This window comes from Vidua macroura, chromosome 11 (genome assembly GCF_024509145.1).
Source record: "Vidua macroura isolate BioBank_ID:100142 chromosome 11, ASM2450914v1, whole genome shotgun sequence".
Lineage (NCBI taxonomy): Eukaryota > Metazoa > Chordata > Aves > Passeriformes > Viduidae > Vidua > Vidua macroura.
The window spans coordinates 13,556,978-13,577,355 of record NC_071581.1 but is presented as its reverse complement, the minus strand read 5'-3'; the positions used below and the strand labels follow the sequence as shown (position 1 = coordinate 13,577,355).

The window sequence follows — 20,378 nt, the reverse complement described above, 5'->3', positions numbered from 1 at the left end:
GACAGTGTCAGTGTGTATTAGCCTGCTGATTACTTCTTATCTCTCTGTTTACTAAAAAGAGCAGTCATTGCCTGATGTTAAGTGATACTTTCATGAAAAAGCTCTCAGATCTATCCAGCTCTAGAATTTCTGAAATATTAGTACATTTGGCTAAGAAGATGATGCACATTTAAGACAATTTTGTTTATTTAAAATTAGCTTCTGGATGAAACCATCAATGTTGAATTCAAATAATAAATTAATAAAATTTTCAGTTGGAATATCACACAAGAAATGTGATCATTTGGTCCCTGAGGATGCCTTAAATCAGTGATTTATTTTCTTGCTTTCTAAAATTAGGAGACTTCTTAAAGTAGAAAAAGAATGTAGTCAAGACAGAAGGACAATATTAGCTCTACCTTTCCTGAAGTCTTCACGCCTTTCCACAGACTAAAGAAAAGAATGATTACCACCACCAAGAGGCAGAGGGAAAGTTGCCAGCGAGGCAAGCCAAGGTCATGGATTCCACGGCTCTCGTGCAGGTGCAGAACTCCTCGCCTACACACCAGACATACAGAAACAAAGTGAAGTCACTGGGGGAAAAAGGCTTTTGCATCTCTCATGCTGTGGGCAGCAGGAATGGGAATGGCAGCAGTAGAAACCCTACTGGCATCACTGGCAGTCGGTGGAGGTGCTTTGTGAAGCCTCTGTTCTCTGTCGACTCCTTCAAACTATGTCCAAAGCATGTCTTAAGTAAAAGTTTCTGAAAGCAATCCTTGCTTCATAAATAGAGAGATGTTTGTCCAATTCTGCTAACAAAATAAACTCTCAGAATTCAAATGAGTCAAAAAGAAAGGAAAAACCATTGGTAGTAAGACAACTAGAATTAGTGTTTTGCTTGCAGATTGTTGTTATCGAGAAAAGAATGAAAGTAGATGAGAAATACATGCAAAAATGAGAATATTATGGGGGGAAAGACTGAGAACAAACATTAAGAGATGGAGCTGACAGTAGAATAGGGATCTATTTTATTAGGCTGGACAAAATGCAAGAGAAACAAATAAATTGTTTAAACTTTCTGATATTCTAGTCTGAGCTCTAGTAAGATTTAATTAAAGAGCAGCAAGAATCAAACTACATGCAGAAATCAGGGGTTTGTGCAAAGGAGCTTGGTTTATCCTAAGACTGCATCCCATGTAAGGAAGGGAGTGTAAATTACATTTGCAATGGCTTTGAGATTGTACATCCAGGTTCCAGGAGTCTGTCCACCTCCTCCACTCCTGCAGGAGGAGCAGGAATGTGAAGGGCTCTCAATGAAGCTGCATTCAGACATTCTGGTTCCTCCCAAGGGAAATTTCTTCTCATTCTCTCCTTCCCTGTGCTCTCTTCTGGGAAGATTTTCCTAGTCACCCAAGGACTCTGGCACCAGTTCCTGCCTTACTTCCACACTGCATTCAGCTAAAGGGAAATAGTTCACCTCCATAGAAATCTGTAAACAGCGATTTGTTTGTTGGTACCACTGACTCTGTTTGGTCTTTGTGCAGCACTTGGGTCCCCTTTAATTTGGCATCAGACTCTGAACAGCCAACAGTCAGCTCAGCTGCTTGATACTCACACATAAATGCTACTAAAAACACATTATTGAGGAGGTAGTGGGGCAGCTGCTCAGTAGGACTCAGCAAATGAAGGACCCAGTCATAGTTTTAATAACAGGAAATGTTGGAACCAATAAATTCTTCTGTGTCTTGGCTTTCCCTTCTGTAAAATACGGATTATTATAAATGTGTGCTTTGTCTCTACCCTGAGCAATTCAGAACACATTTATTATGGAAGTGGTGAATATCTGCACATAAACAGGGAATCAAACCAGGAAATAAAGAAATGCCAAGGGTTGTGATCTGAAAATTACTCTATCATTTTCACTCCAATATATTTAAACTATTGCCAGAAAACAGTATTTAAGAGTTTTAGGTGTAGAATTCTCTGGGATGGTTTTGTCAGACTGGTACTTTCTAGGGATCTTTATGTATTATTCATCCCTGGACAGACTTATGTAATTCTCTTTTAGAAATTTAGAAAAGTTTGCATAAATAGATCAAGTTTAAGGTCTTGGAGTAGGCCTCATTTTTTCAATTCAAAATCAATAATAATTTTAATTTTTGGTCCAAATATGTTTACACAGCTTTATAAGCTCATTCTTTCTCTTTTTATTAGAGGCAAAAGTTACTTGCCTAAATTTGATGTGCTCAATAGAAGGGTGTCATTTATCTAAATTTTACATGTGTTGCATCAGATTGATTCAGAATTCAAAAATGTCATCACTTGTCAATAAATTAGTACATTAAGTAACAAATGTATTTGCTAGTTAACATATTAAGTACTTCTAGGAACATCTAAGTACTTCTAAAAATTAGTAGTCATATTTGTGAGAACAAACCCAAACGGCTTGCATAAACTTGCTTGCATAAACTAAGCATCAGCAAAATGGACAAGATATAAATAGACATAGTCCTGGTGTCCCAAGCTATATTTCCTATCCTGGTAGTTAGACTATGTTTTTATGATTTAAGACTTAATGCAAATTGTAGATTGAAGATGCTAAAAGAACTGTCAGTGTATACAATGTGCAATCTATAGAAATTAAATTGTATACTCAATTTAGAAGGCATTTTGAAGCATGGTAATTGTGCTCAATTAGAAGGCTCTTCTACATGCATCTTCTGTGTTATATATTTGGGCAACCACAGTTCAGTCATTATTGCTGCCAGTTTCCTTCAGAGCATGAAATGTGGTTTTCCTTTACCTGTGGAAGTTTAGGCTAGCTGCATGATGTGGATAGAGCCCTTTTTGCAAGAGTTTGCCAAGCTCCAGGTATTTTTATTTCATGAATAGCACTACTTATATTCAGCTTACATTCAGCTGTGGTTTTCATGGCAGTTTGTGTCCATACAGCAGTGTGAGGCAGAGCTTGTGGTACAAAACTTGTAGAGGTCCATGCAGGCTGGACTCCAGGGTGTCTGTAGCCCTGAGCTGGGGGTGCAGTGCAGAGAGAGCAGAGTGGCTCCACATGAAGTGCCACAGGGCAGCCTGGCTCAGGCCCAGCTCTGCCATACCTGGGGCTGCTCTCTGAGCTGCTTGGGTCTCTGGATGCTTTGTAAAGAGCTCTGAGTAGGCACAGCTGCAATGCAGAAGGATGTCCTGGCTCTGGGACAGTGCTGTCCTACAGCCCAGAGCACGGAGAGCAGCTGAGCCATCTGAGGTGCAGTGCTTGTGCCCTGTGTGCCTCACCCCCACCCTGGAGTGCTGGCCACAATCCAGGGGGATGCCAGGGGATGCAGCAGCACTTGGGTTTTTCTCTAGATATTTCAGCTCCCTCTTGTGTTGGAGAATGGAGCTGTGTAATGGACTGCAAGACAGATTTTGGGAATCTAATGATTTCCCAGTGGCACCCTGGCTGGCTTATCATAAATTATTATTTGTACTTAATCCTAGAATATTCTAAGTTGGAAGGAACCCTCAAGGATCATTGAGTACAACTGTTAGATCTGCATAGGACATCTCTAAGAAATGTCCACATCTCCCATGCTGAGAGCATTATCCAAACACTTCTTGAATGCTGTCAGGCTTGGAGCTGTGACCAGTTCCTTGGGGAGCCTGCTCCAGTGGCCAGGCACCCTCTGGGTGAAGAACCTTTTCCTGATATCTGACATAAACCTCCTCTGACACAACTTCAGGCCACTCCCTTGGGTCCTGTCACTGTCACCACAAAGAGAGATCAGTGCCTGTCTCTCCTCTTGCCCTCACAAGGAAGCTGTAACTGCTCTGAGGTCTCCCCTCAGTCTCCTCTGCTCCAGGCTGAACAGACCAAGTGACCTCAGCTGTTCCTCACACAGCTTCCCCTCAAGGCCCTTCACCGTCTTCATAGCCTTCCTTTAGATGCATCTTAATGTCTTTTTTATACTGTGGTGCCCAAAACTGCCCCCAGCACTGGAGGTGAGGCCACCCCAGAGCAGAGCAGAGCAGAGCAGAGCAGAGCAGAGCAGGACAATCCCCTTCCATGCCCAGCTGGCCCCCCGATGGCCAAATGTCCCTCCTGGCTGCCAGGGCCCTGCTGACTCATGTCTTGCTTGCCATAGACCAGGACCCCCAGGTCCCTTTTCATGGTGCTGCTTTCCAGGATCTCATTCTCTGTCTGTCTGTACCTCGGGAGTTGCCCCATTGGAGGTGAAATTTCTTTTTGAATCACAATAATAGAGAGAATGTTTATCTCAATGCACTGAAAGCTTTATTCTCCCACTAATTTAGCAATTCTGACCTCCTTTGCTACTGTGCCCCACTTCAGCACATTCATGACTCTCCAAAATTTACTGTTTCAGAAGAGCTGAATGGAAAGACCTGATGTGATTAGCAGAATATAGGGCTATCCACTCTCATTAGTTCTTGTTGCCTGATTAAGTTTTTATAAGCATTTATAGGCAGAATTTATAAGCATTTGCATTATAAATGTAGGCAGAATTATAGGCAGAATTGCTTGTGCTGACTTTTGAAGTGGTGTTTTCTCTTTTGGGAGAAGTTGCTTCCCAATTGTTTAATGGGGACGGGTTCCTGCATCTTTGGGGTCCACAGCATTGGTCACTCCATTTTCTGTCAGACTGAACCATGTGGAGCCTTTGCCTGGGGTGGCATTTCCAGTGAAGACTTGTACCCTAAAGCACAAACCTATTGGTCTAGAAAAGTAACCTTTTTTGTATGGGGTGAGGGGTTTTTTTTCAGGATGTTCTTGGTCCACACTTCTCATAAATTTCATACATGTGATGTTCATAAATATGACAAATGTAGACTGCTGTGAGTGAATCTTGGTTTTATTCCTTATTCTTAGGTAGGTTTTTGTAATTGCTCACAGCTGGGCAGACTTGTGAATTCTGTGAATTTCCTTTACTGAATTTGGCATGGAAATTTCCCTGTGAAATTTCTCATTCAGGAGAAATGGATTTACAGCCCTGAGAAAGGCTGTCAGAGGGAAATAGCTGTAGCCCAATGTTTGTTGATATTTTCACTGTTTTTTCTAAAAAAATTGCCAAGACTTGTTTCTACAACAGATTGTGATTTTTTACAGGCACAGTACCTTGTGAGAAGATTAGTGCTTTTGTTCCTCCAATCTGGTATTTCTTAATTGTCAGCATAAATGAAAGCAAGATGATAACAGACTTTTCCCAGACACAATAATGGAGAGAACAAATAAAAAATATGCCTGTGTTCAGATAAAGTATTTAAATAGGAGCAATATGGAGTAGATAGGGGAGCTTTATTTGTGATGTACTTCTGTTCTTCCAAAAAAAAGAGAAAGGCTTATATTGAATTATTTTAACATGTGTGGAAAGGATAGAAGGTTCTTTTCATTTTCTGTGTTTAATTCCAAACCACTGAAGAGGGAAGGAATTAATGTGTGTCCCTAAAGAAATGTGGAGTTGACATTTTATTCCTAACTGGATTTCTTTTATGTCTGGCTATTACTTAGCAGAAAGGCACCAGCTGATATTAGATTTTAGAGTGGTTTGCCAAGTTTACAGTGTACAAATACTTTATAGTTGATTTTAAGCATCTCTAATGAAGTATTGCAGAGGTCCCATTCCTTCCTGTAGTAAGAAGCTGTCCCCATGATATCAGTGGCACCTCGGCCTGAATTAGCCCTCTACAACTGAAACCAGACTTAGTAAAATTAAACTTAGTAAAAAAACTTTTACACTCCTCAGTGTAGAAGCACTTCAACCTTAAGTCCTGCCCAGCTCTTGAGGCTTGAAAACAAAAGCCAAATATGTTCTTCAAGGTTCTCCTGTCATTGCCTTGGCATGGAATTTGCAACTTGAAATTATTTCTTCCAAGTCTGAGGCTTAGAGGTTTCTCTCTGCTTTCCTCCCAGATACTGGACAGCTGATAGATTTGGCCTAGTTTGCAAGTTTTCCCTTTTCTCACTCAATATAAGTACTGACAACCAGCATATTTCTGCTGAATTTGAGGTACCTTTCTTGTGGTATTTGATGAACTGTCACATCACAGCACTCCCACTTCCTCCTACAGTTTATTCCTGTGCTGGTGGAGATAGAGGCAGTCAGCTCTGGCAGCTACAGAGCTTTAGAAAATAATCAACTCTAAATTCTTGGTCAGGCCAGCTTAGTGTGAAGGAATTATGTCCCAGAAAGAACTGTCTGTGTCTTTTCAGAATAATCATACTAGCTCTCTGCTTGAGTCCTGTCTTGGAAGTACCTCTTTTCAGTCACTCTGCAACTGCAAAATAAATGTTTGGTGTTTTTGGTCTCCCTGCTTCCCCCTCAGCCTGCCCAGCAGAGGCCAAAACTTTGTGTGTGAGTGTTCTGATGTAACTATACAAACTAGAGAACCAAGTTTAAGTTGTATCACTTCCCATTTCCTTTTGTGACTCTGGCAAAAAATATGAAATTTTATAATCAAAAGATTCAACTCTCCTTGTTGTAAGAAGACCATAAGCATGAATTGTGTTATTTGATATAAGAAAGAAACTGTTTTCTGATTTCATTGATAGGTTGGATCTGAATACACTGAGACTTTGTACAAGTTTGGGTTGACACCTGAGCTGTACAGCTGGACCCGATGAGCTCATCCAAATACTGGATAAGTGAATATAATGCCCCTTGTGATTCCCTGTTTTTACAGCTGGGAAAACAGATGTTATAGAGTGTTTTAGTTAAGTGGTTACCCTTCTCATTTTTGCAATGTAATCTAGTCATTAATAAGTACAGGGCCTAGTGACCTAATTACAGCTGAAAATTCAGGGATTAAAGCATAATGAAACGTCAAATTCCCTTTTTGTTCTTACCTTCTGAACCTTGAGTCTCAGTCATGATGAGGAAAGGACCATAATATTTCAAGTTTCAGTGTACAGACAATCATTAATTGAGCTGTTCCCCAGATCAGTGGAACTAAATCAAAACATCGTGAATCGATTCTACCACAGCCTCACCCACTACAAAGTCAAAATCATTACCCAAGCATGATGTGATAGCAGAAGTTGCTCAGAACCATTTTAAATAATAAAAAGGCAAAGCAAGAAGTAGAGATTGCATTTTACTTTACTAAGACTTAAGCCTTCTATGGTAAGGGCAGTAGATTTCACAGCTGTCATTATTTGCCATTTCAGTAAGCTCCTTTGAACTCAAGCCCCCATCTTGTTTTCAAAGCACTGAGTTTCGTTTACCCAAACCCCTGCCAGCAGTTTGTGTATCACCACTGATCTTTCACTGTGCTGTCTTCAGAGAAGGAACAGCGGCCACAAATGTTAAAGAGCTATAAACAGAGACCCCAAGAGCCCTACTAGTTATTTATGGTAACAGTGTTTTCCCTTTGTTTCTACAAGGTTGGACTAACTGCTTAGCAGGTGTGTGCCCTGGTATCTTTCTACTCCAAACACAGAAATATTAATTGATTCATTATTCAGATTAATTAAACAGCTGATTCAATAGTTTGATGCTCATCCCCTTTCTCCTAATCAAATCCCATTTCCCCTATAAGTCCATAATGAAAATATTTATACAGAGATTGGTATCTTTGTTTTATAGTTCAGTTGTTAATTTATATACCTTTTGGGGTTTGATTTGAGCTGTTTGATTTAAGCCTGACTTTGCCTGTCTCAGCCTGTGTTGCAGAACACTCTTTTGCTTAGGCATTGGTAAAAGCCTGTCTTTCTATAACCTGGCTCTTTCCTCCTGCTCAGTGTTTTATCTCACTTCATTGAACTATTGAAGCAGAGGAACAAACAGAAATCTGCTATTGCTCTGAAATTTTGTCAGTGGAGCAGCAGTCCAAATCTGTGAACAAATGGTTATTTTAAAGCCTTAAACTCATCTTAGTTTGGCATGCAGTCACCTCTGTCAGAATATTGCTGTGTTTCTTTGCCCTAGCAAAAATGGTGCAAGCAAAAGTGGCACATAGAGAACATTTGTGTCTTGTCCAATTCTATTTTGCTCAGTAGCAAGCACTGCATTAGCACAGGAGAAACCAAAGATCACAGAGGCAAAAGTCAATCACCCAGGCATACAGACCAACATTACAGCTCCACTTTAACCTTAGTTTTCCGATGCTTGTTCTAGAGGCTGGTTACAAACTATTTTACCTTCAAGAGGAAACTCCCTTAGACATAGAACTTTGAATAAATAGCAAGGTCAGGTCAATACTTACTCATAAAATTCAGCTGCAGGAGTGAGCTTGTACTTGGAGTATTTAGTACCATTGCCAAGCACTGATGCATTGAAGAGTTTTGGATCTGTACAGTTTGGGCTGTTCCAGCTGTTGTGGCAGTTTGTCCAGGGGAGCTCAAATGTGAATGATGAAAATAGATAATACAGAGACCAAGCTATGATAACGTTGTAGTAGAAACCCACGTAAAGAGCTATGAGTATCACTGCATAGCCTACACCTAAAGACAAAGGAAAACTAGATTACACATTGCACTTGACATGCAACAGTATATACAAACACTGGAGTTAAACTCAATGATACATGACTGCAAATTCATTTTAGGTCTTCACACCAATAAAAAGGAATTTTTGACATTTGCATACACATATGTGGACACAATGTACCTGACCTCTAAACAAAAAATTACAGAAATGGTTCTGGAAAATGACTGGCTTTTATCAAATCCAGTTGTTTGTCAGAAAAAGAAATTAAACAGTGCAATGTCAAAATTTGTCCTTGTACAACTCCATTGCTGATTTGCTTCCAATGCAGAAGACTGCAAGCCCATGTTAGGAGTGAAACTCACTTCATCTTCATGACGTCAGGGACCTTGGCAACTTCTCTTGGAAAAGTAAAGCTTGACACTTAAATGAAGTTTCCCTATGTCTCATGTTCCCACCCTGAACTAGTTTGGAACAGACACTGATCCCTCTCTTGTCTCTTTCCCAATACTGCTCTCTAGATTGGCTTCCATCAGCATGGAACTGGCTCCAAATCATGCATGAAAGAGTCTGTGCTGTTCCACTGAGGTGTCCATGGTTTTGGCCATGCCAGTAAAACTTGGTGACTATCAGGTTGAGGCTAAACTGTGTGTGACATTCAACCCCTTTTACTGTCTCTCCAGGATTACAGAATTCAGAGTGTAAGCATTCTCTTTAGGCTTTGTATTTTTGCATATCATGAAGTGTGGCTGGAGAATCTCTTTAGCAAAAGCACCCCAGAAAATGCACATTCTCCTCATGAAAATGGACATTTTCCAACAGTTTGAGAGGAAGCTTTGATACAAATGTTGGAGCCCAATGAAAGTTGTTTGGCAGAATTGTTAAAGAATCTTGCTTTACCTTGACTTCAATCATTCTTACTGTGTGTGCAGCTTTGTTCTCTGAATCCTTCCTCAAAGTTGTATGTACTGCATATAAAAGGTAGGGAGTACAGTTATTTTATGAATGTCATCACTGTCACAGAGGGTACTGTCACAGCAACTAAGTGCAAATCTTCTAGTTTTCTTCAGTTTAATTTTTTGCATTGGAGGCCTAGCAGTTGGAGATTATTAGGCTTTATTATTTCTTTATAATGGAAGGAAGTAGCAAACATTCTGAGTATTAATCCAGGTCTAAAATTTGCATAAGGAACAGATTCTGACCCTGAAGGAGCTGTCAGCTCAAAGACTGCTGCAGTACAAAACAGTACAAAAGTTACTCTTTGCTCTGCAGGAGGCTTTTAATCTGTAAACCAGTTTGCTCATCTCTAACAATGGGGAAATAATTGTGAAAGTAAAGATGAAACAGTATTTTCAAATGCTTGGAGCTTAAATGAATCTAGTACTTGAACACTCAAACTCTAGTGATACACCATGATCAATAGAATGGAGAGGAGCTAGGAATCCCCAAAAAGAATAATTCTTAAGTATTAAGGTGAATGTTAAAACACTAAGTATAGATAATATACAAAATACTAAAATTAGATGATTGTTGTTTAAAAAAGTGTTCCTGAAATTCCTCTGGTCCAGGAGGACCTGAGATGTTTAATATCAGGATTAAAAAATACTGGATCAAATGTGTTTAAAATAGCTCTTTTCTGTGATCTTAAGAATGTTCAGGAATGAATTTGCTCTTATGTTTCTAGGTTTTCTTAAAAGTAATGCTGCACTACCCACAGTCTAAAATAGACTCTGGAAAAAAATGCAGAGATGAAAACAGACTATGTTACAAAGGTTACAGGGTATATTTGTAATTGCATGTGTTATGATAGCATCTCATTAGAAGTAGAGTGCTTAGAGTTCATAGCAATAATATTCATAGCTAAAATTAGAACTATAGTGCTGTTCATTTAGAGAAGCTGTTATGAATTTGTGTAGACTGTGTACTTTTCCTTTGAGTGAGAGATTTGAGTTGTCCCAGAAACAACTCCAAAGCTCTAGCAGTAAAATGTGTTTGCATGTTATCAGAGGTTTTAGTCAAAACTTTAAATGTACTGAGTTTATACCGAGGTGTAAATGTCTCAATGCTTATTACTTTTCGAGACTCAAATAACTTATGCTATTCTATATTCTTGTAATAAGAAACTTAAAATTCAACAGTAATGTATGTTTAGTCCACCTTGAAAATGTCAGCTTAAAAACACAGCTGGAATGTCAACAAGAATATACATGAAATAAGTTCTATTTTCCTTTTTCATAATCTTTTTCAATCCTGAAGTCAACACAGAATACCTCTGAGCACAGTGGTATTTGGCTCAAATGCTTTGAGATCCTGAAGGTCTAATTTTTGTATTTAGGTTTTCAAAATCCTCATTGTTATCCAAAGGTATATAAATAATACTGACAGGAATTTTTATTGAGCAAGGGTACTCAGGTTCCCAGATGCTGAGATGAATTTTATCTCCCATGACAGGATTATAGAAGGGCTAGGTAAATCTATATGAATTAATTTTAAAATTTTGAGGCACATTATTTTATTAGATTGCGTACTTATTTTTTGTTGTATCACTGATTTTGCTGTGAGTTTTGGGTTTGACTGGTAGGAAAAACCCCCTCCACTTTTCTTATTGTGTGGCACTAGACTGCTTGAAGAGGAAAGCTGTATTTTGAGAAGACTAACATTTACTCAGTGTAACCTATATCCAAGCAGCAGATCCATCAAGTTTGGATTGCTATTGTTAAGCTCCTCAGCTTTTGTCAGTCCCAGGATGAACATGATCTGAATTTTAAGGTTCTAAGGTCAGCTGAGCTTGCCTGGTTTAGTTTCAGGTATGTCTCTGTTGAAAAGGCTTTTGCATGAGATTTTAAATACAGCCTGGTATACATAAAAAGGAACTTATATTTTTTGCTGGCAAGCAATGCTGAAAAAAAATCTTCAGGTTCCTTAACAAATACTTGTTTCATGTACAGAGCACATATGGCTTCTTTTACACATTGATCATTTCCTGATCAAAGCCAACACCCTGAAGCACCTAACCTATTTTTCCTTGCAGAATGATGCTGTGCACAAACAACACTCCACAGCCTTTTATTCAGTGATGCTGGAGAGTTAATCCTAGTGGTAAACACTCAATAGTAATAATGTTCAGTTTTTAATAAGTGTTTTTCATTGCTAAATCTGAAAGACACTTTACAAAGACTATCAGGATAATTGTTCCCACTTCACAGGCAGGAAAACTGAGGTACAGAGATACCACAGAAAACTCCTGTGCTGTTATAAGTCTAGTGGCCAAACTGCAGTCTTCACAACTCCATTCTACTGTTGTAGCCACTGTGGTATGTTGGCTTCTGCAGAGGAAGTTCCATGCCCTGAATGGAGTAGTGGTTACCTTAGTCAATGGGGAAGAGAGGGCTGAACTAACCCGGATGGGATTTGGTATTTCCAGTGTTTGGATTGGCAAACCGCCCCATCCACCTAGAGATTCCCAGTTCCTTCCAAACCCCAGTACACAGGGAAAGGGAGGGCAGGGCTGAGCTGCTCCTGCTCATTGCCCTCTGTTACACTCAGCCAGCAATCACCCTGAAATTATTTCTGTGGCTTTTCCCATTTTGTGTTTCACCTTTGATAACACAAAGACTTCTGACTTCAAGGGTTGGGGAAAGGTCACCAAATACCACCTTGTCTGTGAAAGATGAGAGATCTTTACATTGCTTGTGATCACACGTGTGTGGCACCCTCAGGTGCTGTTCAGGGGAGCAGAGGTACACTTACCTTTGAAAACTGGACAGATTTTCCAAACAGTGGCAGCCCCTTCTCGGTTATATTGTCCCAGTGCTAATTCCATATAGAACAGGGGCATTCCAGCAATGATTAAGAAGAGGATGTAGGGAATAAGAAAGGCACCTGAAAAGACAGTAAAGAGACATTGTAGTCTTTGTATTGGTTGAATTTTTCTTTCTCTGTTGCTTACCTTTACCAGCTAAAGACAAAACCACTGCTTATGGGAAATAGAAAGGAAATATCAGGAATGAAGAACCCATGTATTCTTATCCCTTCTCCGCATTTATTAAAGGTCTCAGAGACAGAATCCCTGAAAGAAGCTATAGGCTGTAACTCCTATTTCCCCTTAATGTTTCCCCTCTGCTTTTTGGCTTTAAAGAGAAAAAAATGTGTCCTTGAAAATTAATCCCTAACTGAAGAAGAAAAAAAAGGTGAACACACTTAGCTGAAAGGGAAAGGGACTATGAAATTTTTTTTTTACTTTTTTTTTTTTTTTACTGTAGTATTTTCAGAAGGGAACACGGAATCAGCAGCAGAAACTAAAAATGTGAAATCCTATAAGTGCAGCTTAAACCACTGTGTAAAATGTCTGCAGTAACCTCTGGCTTGAAAATTAATTACTACTCGCTAATTATATAGAATCTGGACTTCCATGACATATTTTGGATTTTGCTATAATAAATGTCCTTCTTCTTATGAAATGGGTTAGACAACACACCCCTTTCCAACCTAGTGACACTCGTGGCCATTACTGTGGAGGATGTGGAGGTTCCTGCTAGCCCCAGTCCAGCATCTTGATACTGCAGCAGCACAGTGCTGGGGCTGCTGGCACCTTCCTGGAACACTTCACAAGGCTGAGCATTCTCCTGTGAGTTTGTATTGTCACTGAGAAACTGTCACCTTTGGAAAAATCCCGGTGTGTGAGCTACTGTAGCATAAAAAGTATTGCCAGCTGAAAGACAAAAGGATCACCTAATGGAGAAACTACCTGAAAATGTCTTAGCTATTTCATATGATCCAGATCACAGAGAGAATACCCCAGTGCATGGCTACATGTGAAACTATAAAGCAGTTACAGCTGGTGTTTAATAACTGTTGTTATTAATGTTTAATAACTGTGTTATTAAACAGCATGTTTAATAACTGTGGGCTCTGGCAGATCTCTGCGTTGTGGTACATGCAAAGGGTAGCTTTTATTATATTGCGCAGCTTGCTTGGTCAAGAAGAGTTCAATCAATATTAAACTTGCCTGTTTGAAAAACATTATTGGATTGCTTTAATAACTAGAGAACTGATAGAGTAATTACATACACTGAATATCTGACTAATGTCCTTAAGTGTTACCTATGAAAAGGAAACTAGATTGTGAATATCATGGTTCAAGTTTTCAGCAAAAGGAAGAAACAACAGTAGCTTGAAATTTTCTCCTAATAGCAAGTAGTACAAACTTCTGCAAAGCTTTGAAGTCTGTTGTATTGGTTTAGTAATTTGAAAACTTCCTTTGTTAAAGGAAGTCTGCATTGCTCCTAAATTTATACACTTACAGGAGGTAAAAATCTGGAAGCATGACTGTAGCTTTTCAAAACATGCCACTAAGCAGAATGAATTACATGTTTGAAAAGTAAGTTTGAAACTATTGTTACGCTTTTACAAGTCTGAATGGTTGTTTCTTTAACTTTTGAGCTTGCTTTTCACAGATATTACTGGTGTAAGCTGCCTTGCATGCCTGCTCAGAAAGGGAATTTTGACTATATACTGGAGAATAGAATGGAAAAACAAACTGCTCTCTTAGTCATACCACCAATCTACTTCTAAAAGTAACGTGCTGTAACATAATAGTAAGGAGAATGTATTCAGCATTCAGTCATAAGTTTAGTCATTTGAAAGTTGAAACCTTGCAATGAAAGAGAGGCAAGGTATATCAAGAGAAAGAAAAAATAGCTTAAACTTTTGAGAATGCATATTAAAATTGAAATATATTGGTTGTATCACTTTGGGGGCAAGAATCTTCTTCATGATGGAATGTAATGTAAATGCAACTTGCATTTATATAAGCTACTACAGTGTTGGTGGTTTTAGTAATATTTTTGTATTGTTTATAATATGTTTTCTATGAGTGCTATGTGGAACTGTTGTAGGTTTGAATATTGTGCAAAAAAACCCGTATTCAACAGATACTTAATACCCTGCAGTTCTGAGCTCTGTTCAATGTTGAAACACACTCAGCAAAATCAGTCTGGGATACAACATATTGCTTTCAGTGTATCTAGTATCTGGAAAAATTATTTTAGGTGGTTTTACTGTCAGATTTCCTGCAAGTGAGCTTTTGAAGTGCCATATTTGTCTTGCTTTGATCATATTACAGTGTGTGGAGCTGACTCACAAACCTGGCTTGTATTTGGGAGTTATGGAGTTTGCAGGGAGTGATGTTTGATTAATGTCATGAGATTGTGGAAAACATGATGCCTATTCAGGGAAATTTGTATTTAAGGAGATTAATCCTGGAGATGTGTAGTGGACATACGTATTAAATGCTGGTTTAAAATACTGAGTTTTTAAAAGTATGACTAATACCAAGATGAACTGTGAAGTGTACTGTACTTAGGCATACTTGCTTAAGTGTCATCTGTTTGGCTGCTAGTCATTCCAGGCTTTAGTTATAGGAGGTTTCTTTCTTTTTTTTCTTCCCCCGCCCTGCCCCCGCAAGGGATTAATAAGGTGTGGTGTAATTTCCATCAAAGAGCAGTTACACAGCATGGCAGGGTTTCGTAGCTGGGTTACTTTTCAGGTGCTAAGTGATTGAAGTATTTTGAAATTGAGATAAATACCAAAGTAAGGGTGCTTAGTCATATTAGTTTGACTTAATGTTTTGGAGTTTTCTGGAAACTTCTTGTTTAGCAGCTTCTGGTTAGGTAAAAAAAAAAAAACCAAAAAGTCAGGTACTTTTGTAAGTATTTTTATGTTTGCTTTTATTTTCCTTGTGAATATCCAGAATCAATTTTCATGGTGTTCGCTCAACCCTTTCTGGGATCAAGGCCCCTTCGAAGAAAAATAAATGATGGTCAAAATATCATTCAAATTTCCACGTGAAATAGATATAGAATAGAATGGTCTGCAAATTCTTGTAAACAGCCTGTGTGTGAGAGCTGACCAGTATCACTCTGGGCTTGCACAGGGGCTCCGTCTTAGGGCTGTTGAGAACCAGTGTCCTATGAACAAGAGGTGTTTGGAAGAATTTTTAAATTCTTGCTTGTGTGAACATCCTGTGGGCCAGAGGCAAGGCAGTCCTGGTGGTCCTCTTGCTTTAGATCCACTGGTGTGAATTGAAGCACCAGCCCAGACTCCTCTGCAGGAGCACTTGCTGTTAATGCCTACCCTGTCTAGGAGGTCAGAGTGTGTTAGGAAGGGTGGCACCATGTGTCACTCCTGCCCGTGCCACTGGCCACAGAAACTGCAAGGCTTTAATTGCATGAGTCCAGCGTCACATTTGGAGAGGCCAGACAGCTGAGCTCTTAGGAAGCAGAGCTTGGCTAACACTCCAGACAAGCTTGCCAAGACCTACCTACCTCAGCGAGCTGGGGGAGCGCAATCTGTGCGATCGCTGCCTTGGCAGTAACGCGCTGATCGCACTCGAGGGCATTCCACTCCCTCTCGGGGTGAGCACACAGCTGCATCCCACAAGGCAGCACTGATTTCAGCAATCCCTCGTGGTTCCTAATTTCCCTCTACAGCTAAAAAGTTGAAGTCATTGACATCTGTAATACAGCTCTGGTGCAAGAGCCATACTTGACTCTCTACTGAGTCACACGCAGCTCGAAAGCCACAGGTTGGCCTTAGACTGTTGTGAGCTGCTACATCTCTCTCCTGACAGATATCACAAGGTCCATACATGTCCCTTTAAGGCACCAGTGCAAATATGGGGTTAAGACAGCCTATGTCTTATGCAAAACTAGGTTAGGTCAAACCCTCAGCTTCTACAAGAACCATCTATGTGAAACTTCAAGTGGAAACTTTCACCGTTTTTTTTTTTTTGTTTGTTTGAAAAACTATTGCATTTAATTAATGAAGGACAAAATGCCAGACAGACTTTGCATTCCTGTATTCAGTGCCAAAACCACTTCTTAATTTTGGTATACCAGAATCCATACAGAGTGTTTCCTCTCTTTGTAAGCATTCCTAGCATCCTAAGGGGTGGGAAGCAAAAGCTCTAAATATTCTTCTCAGTCCTACCAGGAGGTCTCATCTCACTTTTAAATCCCAGAAAGGAAGAAGCATTAATTCACTAATGGCTGAAAAAAGATAATTTAAACAGCTGTGGTTATCCTAAAAGGACTTTTGATGCACATACAAGAAGTAGGCCAAGACAGGGGTAGTTGAAACAATTTTGAACTCTTTGTGCTTGTTAGCCTTCTGCATTTGTTACTATGGTTATTTCTAGTCAAAATGTTATACTGGCAGGGGTGTCTGCTAAAACAACAAACTCTGAGCAAATATGGCAGTATATTTTCCAATAGGAGTGTTTCCAGAATTTGTGCAGGAAAAGTCTAAAAGCAGAGAACTCCCAACTGGGTGAACTGAAATACCAGCTAATATCTCTAATAACATTTATCAACGCTGTTTTTTTAAAATTCAGAATAAATAGTACTCCAAATGATATCAACAAACAGTTGACAGAATGTAGCACATTTGCTTGGACAACAAGGAAAATGGGTGGAAACTCTGATCTGCGCAGACTCTTGTGAATGAAAAACAAAGTCACTGATGCAGAGTTCTTGAAATCTAGATCAAGATTGTACAAGATCACCATGGGTAGAAAACTAGGTAATTGGAAAAGCAGGTGTTTCTAGTACATGGATGTTATCTGGCTCTTCAGCAGACAGGCCACCAAGCTTGCACAGCCTCCCAGGGCGCCTCTGAAGGAGGGGAGCTGGAGCCTGCTGCTCACAGCTGGGAAGAAGGGGTGGAACACTGAGGCCTTACTGACCTGAGATTAAAAGCAACGAGGGTCTGTGTGGTACAGCAAAGAGATGTCAGAGCTAGAAAGGAGCATGAGGGAACCTCAGGTCAAAGACAAGATGATGATGATGATGATGATGATAACAGCAGCTGTACGATGATGTTGACAGCAGCTAGCAAGAGATTCTAGTTGTAAAAAATAACATTTTTCTGCAAAACAGATTTCATTACATACTACAAAAATTTCAGCAGCACTTTACACATGTAAAATTCTCCAAGTATACAATAAAATCTTCCAAGTATGCAACCTTTTTTAATGGAAAGTATTTCTGAATCATAAAACCAGTAGATCTATACCATGCTGAGTGGCATGTTTCTCTTGAAGTCTTTACATTTAGCTACTCCCTCTAACAAGCTCTTGCTAGATTTGAGCTTATTTATATTACTACTCTCAATTTGGGCTCAGAGCCTCCAGTTTTTTCAGAAGTGAAATTTTAACAGCATTCCTTTCACTCAAAAGAAAGCGAAAACAAATAGTTTCCACAAATGGTTCAGTGCTGTTGGCTGAGGCCAACTGAAGCCTGCATTTTTTGTCTTGAGCTGTTAACCTGCTACTGCCTTAAAATCACTTGAAGTAACTTGAAGTGCAGTGTGTTTAGAAGGTGGTCACTGATCAGTAACTGAAAGGGTTACTTAGGCCCTCCCCTCACAAATCCAATCATCCTTTTGCCTTTTGTTACAAGAGTCATGTGCTAAAGAAACCCATTAGTAGCTATTTTGAACAAATTAATGAGAGCTAAATATATCCAGCCACTCAGAGCAGCATGATTCATTCATAAATAACAGCCAAGTCATTGGCCAAGATCCTATTTGCATAAATTAATGAAATGTTCACATTTACAACAATGTGTAGTTTAAAGATAATTGCAGGCACATACAAGAACAGGACTCTGGCCTGTGTTGTTTGGTAGGAAATGAAGGAATAAATGAAGAGTCATGGTGGGTTTGAGAGAATATAAATCAGATTGATCCAAGATGGACAGTGTGGCAGTGGGAGTTCTGGAGGTTTGCAGGGGCTTCCTGCTGCTGACCTTCACAACATTCACTGTTCCTGGCTTAGGAAAAGAGCAATACCCATCATTTGCCATGAGTGTGACCATAGAAAGTCCAAAGATCTGCTTTTAATATTGTGCTTCTATAGCAGACGTACTATTGGAGTTGGATCTTTTGTTTCTAGATCAAGGCAATAAGATGAGTTTTATCTGTAGTTTGGTAAGTAAATACTTGTAGTTTGTAACAATATGAAAGCCTAGCTGCTCATATTCCTGCTCAAATCCAGCATCTTGATTTTGTGCCTTTTTCTCTTTTAACTACCTGACTGGCTTAAACAAGAAATGAGAGAGTAAGTGAGCTGGACTGTGGAGCCAGCTTGTAGATTGTTCTGTTATTTATGCCATCTCTATTGCTAATGCTCAATAGAACAGGGGTTGTAGGAGTGGTAGGATCCTTTCCTGGACAGAAAACACTGCTGGGAGCAAACCAGCAAACTTTATAGTTCACAAACTCTTCAAAAAGTCCTAATCAGGGGAGATATGTAGTACTGGGCTACTGGGTCATCATGCAGATGCCTCCCTGGAGAACACAGCTGCTTCACAGCAGACATGACTGGAAGCTTAAGAGATATTAAATTAAGAGAGGAAAATACTATTCTAGCATTTAATTAATATGAATGCTCTATTCGTGCTTTTTTTCTCTAACCTTGCAGCTATTAGGGGTGACACAAGGATATTCACCTGCAACTGCATATGAACAAAACCACCCAGGTGAGGTGTAGGCTGTACTTCAGATGTACAAGAGCAAGCTGCTTGTCAAAATGTACCCTGATTTATTGGTGGCAGAACACCCATGGCTAAAAGTACTTTTGAATTAAGATATCAGAAGGTATTTTCTGTGAGCTTGTGGATCAAGATAAGCAGGTTTTCCTAGATTCCAGCACTAGATCCATAACAGCATAACCTCATGTGATAAGTTTTCCTTGAACTATTAAGTACTGAAAAGATATTTTCTGTGGTGTGTGGAACATCATAATGTACACAAAAGGAAATACTATTTCATCAGCTTAGTTGTCTCTTAAATGTAGGGAGAGTTGGTGCCAGGGAGATTTTGGCAACTGCAGTTCTACTTTGGTTCAGATATAGACTGTTAGTCACAGTTTTCTCATCTTTTCAGAGAAGTTGCATGTTCATTTCTGTTGGGTTTTCTTTTCCTCAGTCAGCTGTAAACTAAAATGAATGTTTTCAAAATTCATGGATTAATCTGAATTTGATGCCAGAATGGCTTGTGAGATACTTTTGTCTAACTTGCTGTCCAGCACAGACCACAGTTTCAGGCAGAAAAACCTACAAACCTGATTGGAAGATAGTAGACAGATCCTTTGCTATTTGGTTGTTTTGTTTTTCAGGGCTTTTTGGTGTTGTGTTGTTTGGGGTTTTTTGTTTGTGTTTCAGTTTTGAATCAAGTGTTGGTCTTCCTGTTTTATAATCAATAGAGATGAGTGAACTAAACTAATTAATTACAGTGCAATAGTGATATCTGCTTTTCTGTCAGAAATTGCCACCCTACGGGTACTCCTTGGTGTTAGCAGGCTGAAGAGCTGTGCAGACATTTTTGGTACCTACATTAAGTTATGATACCTGCTTTCTGAGCTGTGCTTTTGTGCTCAGCATCTGGAATGCCAAATTTATATCCCTGAAATGTTTTTCCATCTTAATAAAAAAGAGCTTGGGATGAATCCCCTGAAGTTGAGCCCCTCATTTAGGCAGTATTGGTTGGTCCTTGGTCTCTACTCTCTCTCACATTCTCAGGATTGCCCCTGTGTGAAATGTGCTTTGTGCTGTGCATGTAGCAGGGCAATTCCTGGTTCTCAGCAATCTGGGATGGAGAGTGTTGCTCTTAAAGACTGCTTCTCTTTTCCACATTGTCAAAATAAAAACCAGCCAGCAGCCTCCAAGTTAAGCACCCTCTGGGGAGGATGCAGTACTCATTTTAGGCAGCATGAGATTCATAACTGTGCCAGGGTAAAACAAAGTGCCCAAGACATCTTAAATCAGCTCCAGACAAGTGCCAAGCAGCTTTCAAGAGGATTAATGTACAAACCAATAGGAGGAAAATGCCTTGACATTCTGCTAAAGAAGAATCAAGCACAACAATCTGTGACACTCTTAAAAACTTGCCTTATACCATTTAGTGATA

At 39.5% G+C, this 20,378-nt stretch overlaps 1 protein-coding gene across 1 annotated transcript in view; it reads right to left on the bottom strand.

Annotated features, from left to right (window-relative positions):
* Nucleotides 1-20,378, bottom strand: part of SLC6A2 (solute carrier family 6 member 2) — a 56,229-nt gene that overhangs the window by 20,538 nt on the left and 15,313 nt on the right. Inside the window, exons 3-5 of the mRNA XM_053987376.1 lie at nt 12,162-12,293; nt 8,191-8,428; nt 399-537 (exon numbers count right to left, since the gene is read on the bottom strand). Of these exons, the coding sequence (XP_053843351.1) occupies nt 399-537; nt 8,191-8,428; nt 12,162-12,293 (509 nt within the window). The remainder of the gene's footprint in view (nt 1-398; nt 538-8,190; nt 8,429-12,161; nt 12,294-20,378) is intronic.